Consider the following 10,890-nt stretch of genomic DNA (forward strand, 5'->3'; position numbering starts at 1 on the left):
AGAAAATCGTTTAAAAAAAAAACCACGAGCTGCAATCCAAATGTTGGATTGTAAAACTGCACGAGAGTACAGAATGAAAGATATCAGTATTAAATTGTCGTGGATTAGAGTTGCGCAATTCGAGAGCGTAGTACAGCTTTCAGATGATGGATTGTGGCAGTGTTTTATTGCTTCTGCCACACTACTGCTCCAGGGAGGCATTTGTGAAAAGGAGTGTTTGTTTTCCTATGAAAGCACCGGCGTGCTAACAGAAAAGTTCACTTATACATCATATAGTATAATGAAACACAACTGCATGTAGAGAGAGCCAAATTCTAAATGTTGGGGATTTAAGGAATGTGAGGACCTTAAATGGATTCGTTCCTTAGTAACACAAACACTTAACGGTGTTAATTATGCTGTTAGGGGGCTAGCAAACACTAAATGTGTTCAGTGAAGCAAGACTGCTGATCTGTTACTGTTTGTTACATTAGCCATCAGTGATGGAAAGCCTCCTTAGGCTTATTCAAACAGTCAAGTATTTATTCTACTACTGAGATTAGTGAAGAGATTAAATGGCTAAGATAAAGTTCCAGAAAAAGTGGAGCTTAAGTTGTTTGCTCAACTGTTGTTTCTAAAGTCAAGAATGGAATTAAAACTTTTAAATAAATTATAACTTTTAAATAAACATGGTTAAGGAGTCTTGGATTTCATGCAGACTTATGTAGCAGGTTTGGATTAAGACTACTGTCAGACTAAAGGAAAAATCCAATGGAGATCACCACTGAAAAAAAAGTGTTGTACTAGACTTCCCATATGGAAAAGAAATAGTAAAAACTTATAAAAGACTTGCATAAGATGTGGCCTGCTTCATATAGTGAATCATATAAGGCTTATATGATTTACTCATGAAAGTGGCCACTTTCTCATTACTTTCATATATTGTTTTAGTAAGTATCCAAAACATACAAGTTTCATTTATATAATTTTTCAAGGGATCTTATATCTGTTTTCACTCTTGTATGCCTTTCATACAAGTTTCACACAAGACAGATACAAACTTTATAAGATTCATATATATATCTTTTCCATATGGGTTGCCCCCCTGTGGCTTTGACAAAAAAACTTACTTTTTGAGTATGGAAATAAACTAATTTGTTATTGTTTATAGGTCCAAGGTGGTATGTAGCTTAAGAAAAAAGAAGAGGATTGCCTCATACTGAACTGGCTACTTTTAATCCGAGTTAAAAATGGCCTACACAGCTTTATGTAGTTATATAGCTATGCTGTGACCTTGAACTGCGTGGGTGGTTGGAGGTTTTGACCTTTATACCATTACAAATGCTGAATTTGTTTTGTGACTCACTGTGGATTTTTGGGTCAACAGTGCCTTGCTCAAAATAAGCACTTTTAAAGGGCACTGACCCATTCTAGTTCATAAGGACTATAGAATTAAGATGTGTTTTCTGAGAGGGGACTATGTCATAAATTGTCCAAGTTTATAATTGAACTGTTTATAAATGAACTTGCAGGGTCTCTATGTAGCTTTTTTAATATGTTTGCTTTTTTTTAAAAAAAAAGGTAAATTAAAAGTGCTGTTGAATATCAATCAGTTCACCTGCAGGAGACCATAAAAGGAGTTCTTTACACTAAGAAACACACTTACCTATAGATGTTTTGAGAGAGGATGACAGAGTCAAATTGACTTTTGTTAAGCTACAGCCACAGCTAAGCAAGTAAGATATTTAACTAATTAACAGGTTATTTATTTGTGAAACCGGCAGCTACAGAAACGGATGTAAAACAGTCGATATGTGTGTTTTAATTAAGTTATCGTGAGCTAAGCTAACAGTTCTCCTTTCTTTCTATTTCTTCTCTGTGTGCTAAGCTAACAGGCGTTAGCTTCACGTTTATCACCACCCTATTAGGTACTAGCACCACATTGGACACCATGTTTCCTCAAAAACTTTCTTATTTCTTCTTAGCATAGATTTAACAAGGCGTTGGAACCATTCCTCAGCACCTCGTTCCTCATTTTGGTCCATGTTAACAGACAGGATCACACAGTTGCTGCAGATTTAGCAGCTGTGATATTTCATTCCACCACATCCTCAAAATCCTCTACTGGACGGAGATCTGGTGACTATGGAGGCCATCTGAGTACAGCAAACTCACTGTTATGTTCAAGAAAGCAGTTTGAGACTATTTAAGCTTTGTGACACGGTACAGCCATCATGCTGCATCCCTTTATCACTGCAGTGTATGGTGATAAACGGATGACCATGGTCAGCAGGAATAGGTTATCGTTTTTAGGCCATTTTCTGAAAACCCCTGATGTTCAGTTTGAACTTCAGCAGGTCGTCCTGACCGTGTCTGCATACCCAAATGCACTGAGTTGCTACCATGTGATTGGCTGATTAGATATTTGTGTTAACAAGCAGTAACGGGTGTACCTTTCAAAGTAAGTAATATTAAAAAGTCTAAGACAGGAAAAACAAACATCCAGTAAAAATACAGTTAGAGGATAGAAAACTAATTGATGTCAAACACCTGGTATAGTAATATAGATCTTGTAATACGTCAGTAAATGAACAGAATATGTCCACTCTGCAAACAGTTTTGTTTGTTTGTTTGTTTCAGAGAAGTGGTCACATATTTATGAAGATCTGTTGCTTTTCTTTTTTTTGCTACTTTCAAAATGTCTTAAGGATTGTGGAGTATTTTGCAGTGTGCTGGTTTTTCATTACAGTTTAACCTTAGTAGTGGCTATGCTACTTGTTTATTATCTGATTATTAAAGACTTTCACCCTTCAGAAAATATAATGCAGAAAAATTATATGATTACTTCTTTCTGTTGTTTAATGGGGTTTTCTTTTGTTATTGTTAAATGAAAAATCATTTAGGTTTAATGTTACATTTCTCATTTAGGTATTACTTTACCATGAGCTTAAGCGCCTATAGTACATGTCACAGTATTGACATATATATAAAAGCAACAGAGCAGCCGTTAATGTGAAAACTAGCAGCGAAGGAGCTCTAAAATAAATGTTTCAGATAACACCGAGAATGAAAGGAAAATAGTCTTACACGCACCTGAGGGCGATCATTTTTTATACGAGTTCTCACACCAGATCTAAACAAAGACAAATACAGCTTGAATTAATAATTTATGTGTTGTTCTCTCTGTGCGAGGAGTGTGATGTGTCTATATCAGAGGAGCTGAAAGCAGTATTAAAGACGTGCAGGTCACAGCGAGCTAGAAGTAGACACTGAGACAAAGTGTGAAAGATTTAGCACATAGAGGCTGATATGAAAAAAAGCCAGCATGCCTGTTGTATCTCCAGCTCCTCAAATTGGCTAATTTGGCTGGCTTTATCCGTCTCCCTCCTGCGCCGTGTGTATTCATAAGTGTGCGTGCACATTTTTAGCGTGAGGCGACCAAGTTTTCTTACTGAGACAAACTAGTGTGCGTCGAGGGAAATGTGTTTTGGAGGTGTTTTATCACCAAGGACACAGACCACACACACACACACACACACACACACACACACACACACACACACACACAGAACGAGAGTTCAGTATCATAAATAACTGTTAGGCAAAGAAACTCGCCATTGTCTCAGAACATAAAAAGATGGCTTAAATTCAAGTCTTTTAAATGTGTGTGTGTACCTGTTTTCACTCTTTCATATGATTTCAGTCCAAAGCAGAGGATGTAATTTGCCTCTCAGAGCATTTTTCAAGCATATTGTTTCCGCATAATAGCAAATTTAAGGGCAGACATGTGGGTCTGATTCTCCTAAGCTGTGTGTTTGTTTCATTTTGCTTGAGGACAGCGAGTCCTACGTCCTGTTTCTGGGGATAGCACCAGAGGAAGAGTCGCGGTCTATCCTTCCCTTTTCCTGTCCAGATGGCAGCATCAGCTGACGACAGATACGAGCGCTCTTGTCAATCCTTAGAGCTCTTATGAAGCTTCTTGGTTGCAGAATAGTGCGTGGGAGGTTGGAGAAGCGAGAATGTGTGTGTGTGAAAGGGAGAGAGAATTTGTGCATATTTGTGTTAATGTATATTTGCTTAGGGAGACTTAAGGAACAAACCCATTATAAGGTATTTTACAGTAAACTGTTTCCGATGCTTGTGGGCATCTGACAGATGATTCGCTTTGCTGATGGTTTTTTTCCCCTTTTCCTTTTTTGGTACATTTGTATTCAAGTACACTCTCATACAGCCCACACAATGGGTTTTTTTGTATTAGACTTGATCCTGGGATAGCTTGGATTTGTGCCTCAGGATCCCACAAGGGAACAGACATTTGATTACTGTACTTGTCAGCCAAACAGAACCACCCCCCACCTCCCCCCATCCTGCCTAGGGGAGATAACAGACCTCATCTGTGTTGGAAAGGACGCTGTGGTCTGCCTGATCAGCGAACAAGCTCTCGTTCTGGTTCATTCACATTTAGCAAAACTAAACACTAAAGGGGAAGCCAGGGAGCTGAAATCTTAAACGTAAATTATTTACAGAGGTGTGCTTGATGGACCTCTTTAAAAATGAGAATGTGGCATCATTCGATTGGGCTGAAATTGCGTTTCATTTGCATAAATCAGATAACTCTCAATTGGGTTTGAAATCAAGACATCATCTCTGTATTTTAGCACATCTCGTGCGTTCAGTGATGTCAGCCTTTTCCAGGAAACACGACTCGGAGAGAGATTGCGTCTGATATTCTGCAGTGTGCAACAGCTCAACGCTCTCTTCTCCATTTAGTGACCTTTGAAAGTGTGCTTTGTTCATGTCACATTTAATGTTAATAACAATACTGCTGCAACCTTATTCGGGTCCGCTTTTCATCAAACCCTTTGTATAAGTCTACCGAGCTCAGCACCTGCTCAGCAGGGGAGGTGTGTTTGGTCTTTGATGTGCCCATACTTGTAAAAGTATTCGCAAGTAATGTAATAGATGATTAGGATGCTGGATAAAATTATCAATTTACTTTGATTGTGTGGATCCGATGAGAAAGAAACCTTGGTTGAAAGGAATCATCAGTTTATACAAAAACAAAACGAAAGATGTAATACACTTAAGTTAACAGGATGATGAGTTCAATCTTGTTACACTGTCACACTTTATTGGATGCACCAGAGAAAACATTTACAGCAAACCCCCCCCAGCAATGCTACGTATGCACAGTCAATCTGAAGGAATTCAACATAACCAGTAAAAACAAAAGCCCCATGAAAGGAATTCACTGTCAATGCACGAAATAGAAGAGGTGCATTAGACTATTTACAGCGCATGTGCATGGTTAAGGTGTTCAGCAGTATAGCCTAGTAGCAAGAATATGTCAGCCCAGTTCACTAAAGATCAGAAAAAAACAGGAGCTCCTAACATTTCTGCAGTCCCATGGAGCCATTTATGACATTTACTTAAGAACAACACACGCTTTGTGAAAATCAGGAAGGCCAAACTGGAGCATAAAAATAGGCTAACCACGACCCAGGGCCATCAAAAAGGTCGCTGCCTTTGTTTAATAAGCAGCCAGCAAAGAAAATAGCAGAAAGTTCATTCTAGCTGCACCCTGACCCAACTGTACAGAGAGCCACAAAAACAGAGAACACAGAAACCGAAGTTGACAAATCGACAGTTTTTGGATGGAAATGCAACTACTGTAACCTATTCATTTCTCCCCGGGTCAACCGTACGTGCTCCTGCCAGTTCACCGGGAGAAGATATACTCGGTGTAGCTGGTCCACAGCTTGTCCTCTCCGGGGTCATTACTGCCGTATGAGCAGGTCCCGGTGGAGTTACAGGCCACCATGTGGAAACCAGCCTCGGCCAGCCGGTCAAACGCCTGCTCCAGAAAGTTGTACTTGAGGTAATACCTGGAGGTGTACTTGTCAGGTGGTCTGTCCGGGTCGCGGCTTTCGTTCAGGGTTTCCCCAAACACCTCCTTAGCCAGCGAGATCTTGCTGCACACGGTTATTCTGGCCACCCTGCGGAACTTGGCGTCCGCCTGGATGTCTCTCCCGATGGTGTAGCTGCCTCTGTAGCCGATGGTTATGTAGCCGGAAGTGGCTCCGGGAGAGCGCAGGGTTCGGTCCGAGGAAGAAGAGGTGACCGGGCTGCAGAGCTCAGCCTCCTCCGGCTCCCCGCTGTCCTCCGTGTACGAGCTGTCTTTGCTCACTGCCGCCAGGCGCCTCGACAGCTCGGGCAGCTGGAAAAAGTCCGCTTCTTTCTGCAGCCTCCGCCTCTCTTTGAAAAACTCCGGCAGGGAAAGCTCGGAGTCCCGTAGATAATCCAAAATGTACCGGAAGAGAAAGCCGTCCCGGTCGAAGAAGAAGCGGCCCTTGCTGTCTTTCGGCAGGGCGGCCGGTGAGCTCTGAGTGAACTTGGTCCACAAGAGAGAGTTGGGCACCGCAGTGAGAGTTTCAAGACGGGTCACATACACCTGGCCGCCCACGTTTAGCTCCACTATCTCAGGGAAAGTTGAACTTTGGCTGTCGGTTAGTGCCATCTCTCTCTCACTCTCTCCCCCCTCTGTCTCTTTCAGTCTGTCTGTGTCCCTTTTAGGTGACCTAACAAGGAAGGATAGTTGGGGAGTATCCTCACTGTACAGAAATGTTTATATTGGTTTGGCTGTGTGGGAGGAGAAGGAAAAGGATGGCCAACAGAGACATTAACTGTTCGGCGGAAAGCTCTGAAAAAACAGAATGCTGCTTTTAAGGTCTCCATGTAAGCCTCGACTTCCTAGATTCATATCTGATCTGTGATATTCTAGCAGGGGTGCAAAGTGACACTGTTTATTTGTTTAGCACCGATCTTAATCTCTGAAGCAACAAGTTTTTAAAAAAAATATTTTTTACTTGCTCTGTGTTTAACTGGGAGCGAATAACTTGAGATAAACCCTTTTTGCAAGTGTTTTCCACCCAAGATAAGCAACAACAAGTCAAGAGGCAGAGTAAAATACAGAAAACTCCTAGTGTATAAAGATCAGTATAGTCATCTTTTAAATCCCCCACTGGCCTGTAGGCTTGCATTCTGAAGCCTCGATTTTAGCACTGAGGCAGATTCGATTTGTTCAAGCCAGGCCTGACTGTATTTGAAAGAAAGCGTAAAGCATACTAACAGTTAACATTGGAAGGCTTGATTTGCTGTAAGAGTGCATGGCACAGGCTCAGACTTGCCAGTTGTTGCAAAGTAACACCAAAGCTGCAGTACAGACTTCTTAGACAGTCTGTTACCACAAATTAGAATATTTGACATATTTAGTTACAATACATAAAAAATAAATAATAATAACAATCCCAAAGGCAGCAAAATGACAAACACAGTGAAGCGGTCCAGTTGAGTCCAGCACTTGTCAGTGGCCAGGACTCTAATAATGCAAATTTTAAGCCTTAATGCAACTCAGACCTTGATACTGTTATCTGAGGTGGAGAATTTAGCACAGAGATTTAAAAGTGCAATTTGTACCAGGCTGTAAACATGTGTATTTGTGCTCTAAAGTTTGCTGTTTTAACATAAAAGTCTGCAGGGACTGACTTTGTCTTTTTTTTAGTAAGTAAGTAAGTTTTATTTATATAGCAACTTTCAAGACAAAGATCACAAAGTGCTTTACAAAAAAAATTCTGAGTTTTTGGCGCTTTCACGCTGGCTGCGGTTATTTTTTTAACCCTTGAGGGGGTAGTGATAGTCAGGAAAAACTCTACGCCCGTCCACCCCCACCCCCTCAGTGTGATTGGACTATAACACTGTTAATCTTACAATGCCCAACACCATTGGATGAGAGCATGGGTAGGGCCAGTAGGAATGTAAATAAGTATATCAACTCAGCTGTACTTTGTGCATAGTTTAATTATTTCTATGTTATGCTACTTTCTGCTTTTACACCCTTATGCCCCCCTTATTTATTTTAAAGCTTTAGTTACTTATTATTTTTGCACATTAATTGCATGATTACAGATCAATTAATACATATAGCACCATTTAAGATAAAAAGTGTCACTCTTTCTAATGAGTGTGTTTACGTTAAGTACTTTAAATCTATTTTAAATGTAAAACTTGTGCATTATTAAGCTACTTAAGTAGCATTGTACATTTTATGTTTCAAGTACAAGTCTAAATACTATTTCCACTTTGCAAAATAATAATCCATCTTATTTCTTATGTAATATTCTGATTTGCTACTCCCTCACCCCCATTTCTGTTGCTTCTTCCATGCCGCACAATTTAAAAAAGTCTGGAAGCACCCCTGCCTTCAGCTTGTATCGCTGATTTTACAACTGATCCCAACCAGAGAAAGCAGCATATTTAAATGCTTGTTTAACTTATAGTAGACCTGTAAAACAGTGTACGCTAATCATCTTTCAAACAAAAAAGAGAAGCAATATTTTTTTTAAAACCCTTTTATTTTATTAACGCTACGCAAACAAAATATTGTGTCTTATAAGATTTGCCTGAGGCATCGTGCAGGTGAATGAATGGTGAATGTTGTGATCGCCTGCTCTGATGCCTTTGCAGCTCACAGACTGCTTTAAGTATTGTAAGTTAAACATGTTTTGATATCTCTGACAACATTCAGAAAGGCCAGGATAAAACTTATTTTTATATGTGCAAGCAGTGTGCTTGGCTGGGACCGCATGCTCCAGTGGTTTTAATACCCCATCATTGGGAACCAGCAGCAGACAAGTTGTTTTTATGAACAAGTTATTATGACATCTATAACAGCGCTCTGAGTCCATTATGTTTACATGGAGCTCAACAGTATTAATAACACTTTATTTAATCTGTCACATAAAGTAAGTGACATGATTACAAACAGCTACGATAACTGTAAACAGTAGTTTGACCCGAGGATTCTGCCCAAGCGCCTTTTCCCCCTGTTTTTTGCTTATTAATGGCCTCTTGTTGATGTTGGCTCCAAAGCTGCACTCACAAAATAAGTTCAACAGCTTTTGTAGTTTTATAAGATAAGTTCATCTGCAGGAAGCCTATGCAATGTAACTTTAATATATTTAAATGTCTTGTAATTCTTATTATATGTAAATTTGATGTTAAAAAATATGATTTCATTAAAAGCATTGTTCAAATGAGTGGTGTTTGTGGCTGTAGTTTGTAGATTTCTTGTCATAGAAGAACTTTCTCCTCTGGACTCTGCAGAATTTAAAGTCATCTACAGACCTCCCCGTGCTCCAGTTAAGAAATTGAACCAAAACAGGAAAGGCCCAGATTGATGAACGCTCCTTGGCTTGGTTCCAAAATGAGACAGTTTATTTGTGCCTGGGGTCTTGGTGTGTTCACTACCAGACTAAAAGTAGAATGAAGCAGGAATTCAATATAAATGATGTACCAACATTCTCCGTTTTAAGGGTAAGATGAAGCTGATCGGACTGATCAGCGGTGTTTCCAAAATCCCTTGAAAGGAGGTCATACTTTGCTTAAAACCCACATAAGCCCAAACACTGCACTGATTTCAGCTTAGCACCAAAGACCTCTTTGATGTAGTCTTGAAGCATGCCGAAGGCTGTATCCATATTTCAGTCCACACTCCATTATTACTTCAGAGGACGACCACTGACACTATTGCACGTAGTCTTAGAAGAAGATGTAATTGGTCTGTTATCTCAGATAATGAATTTTGTTTGACTCACAAACTGTTCATAGGAGAGACTGCTGACTCAGATCAACCTGTGCTGCTGAAGATAACTGTTGTCATAAAGTTTCTTGGCAATAAGCAACATCTGAGAGAGAGCACAAAATTTCAGAGATATGATGCACATAATGTACAGTATCAAGACCAGTTGAGATAATGTTGCACTAAATTTTGTTTTTGATACAGCTGCAAGAAATTATAGAATTTACAAAAACCGACTCAACAAAGAAGGAGACTAAGACAAACATAATGTTATGTAGCATGAAACATAAATTTCATCTTTTCATACATGAAAACATGAAATTCTACCATCAGCTTTCTGACCAAACTACAGCTTTTGAATACAGCTCTCCAAGTGTCCGGCTCTTGCTGCTCAGAGCACATGAGCTTTCCTGGCTCTTAAAGTTCTTGATTTTACAGGAAAAGCTTCATTTTGTCACCCTACTTTTTCTAACGGGCCCAGCCGGTTTCAAACTCTGGACTAGAGTGACATCTAGTGGACAGTTAGTGAAGAAGCAGTTCATCTTGATTTTCTTGCTCACTGCAGCTGTGGGGTTAAGCAAAAAGGGTTCAAGGTGTTTAGATGCAGTTACATCAGCAGTTATTACGTCTTTCGAGCATCTTTGTCCTGTTAGACCCACATGTCCAAAATCAGATTTTTATTCTAACACCATAAAGGAGGATTGAGGAATGTGCCTAATTAGATGACACGATCCATTCTTCCATTTCCTTCTGCTATTGCAATTCAGGGCCGACACAGAACCATTCACACTAATTTTAAAATCACAAATTAACCTTAATTGCAGTAACTGCATGTCTTTGGACGGTGGACCCTGGAGTACAGAGAATATGCTTACCACATGGAAATGCTCTGGCTAGATGGTGGATTTGAACCCAGCACATTCTTGCTGTGAGGTAATAATGCTAAACACCATGCTTCCCTGGTGACTGGGTGGTAGGATAATTGTCTTTAATATAAGTACAAATTGAACAAATATGACCACATTTTATGAAAAGAACAATATTTATCAATATTTGAAACATACTTAACTTGGGACACAGGAATGATTGTAGAAAAGTTTTCTTCAACAACTGCAATACACGTGTATATTTTCAAAAGGCGACAGCTCTGTCCCTTTTCTGGCCCCGACACAGTTGACTACAACTCTGTTGATACTGACTACACTATTGTCAGTACTATGTGCTTTTCTTCTGGATTAAGCATCTCATATTCTCTTATTCATCTCTTATTCTAT

The 10,890-nt window shown here is 39.7% G+C and overlaps 2 protein-coding genes across 2 annotated transcripts in view; one reads left to right on the forward strand and one right to left on the reverse strand.

The window, feature by feature from the left end:
• Positions 1-1,602: 1,602 nt before the first annotated feature.
• Positions 1,603-10,890, forward strand: part of LOC116324266 — a 14,293-nt gene continuing 5,005 nt past the window's right edge. The window contains exon 1 of the mRNA XM_039609585.1: positions 1,603-1,715. The gene's annotated coding sequence lies outside the window, so the exon portion shown is untranslated. The remainder of the gene's footprint in view (positions 1,716-10,890) is intronic.
• LOC116324293 (BTB/POZ domain-containing protein KCTD12-like) lies at positions 5,080-6,617 on the reverse strand. Its single transcript, XM_031744874.2, has one exon. It carries the CDS (start codon positions 6,494-6,496, stop codon positions 5,699-5,701), a length of 798 nt encoding a protein of 265 aa, XP_031600734.1. The 5' UTR covers positions 6,497-6,617; the 3' UTR covers positions 5,080-5,698.

Source organism: Oreochromis aureus, linkage group 1 (assembly GCF_013358895.1).
Source record: "Oreochromis aureus strain Israel breed Guangdong linkage group 1, ZZ_aureus, whole genome shotgun sequence".
In the NCBI taxonomy this organism is placed as follows: Eukaryota; Metazoa; Chordata; class Actinopteri; order Cichliformes; family Cichlidae; genus Oreochromis; species Oreochromis aureus.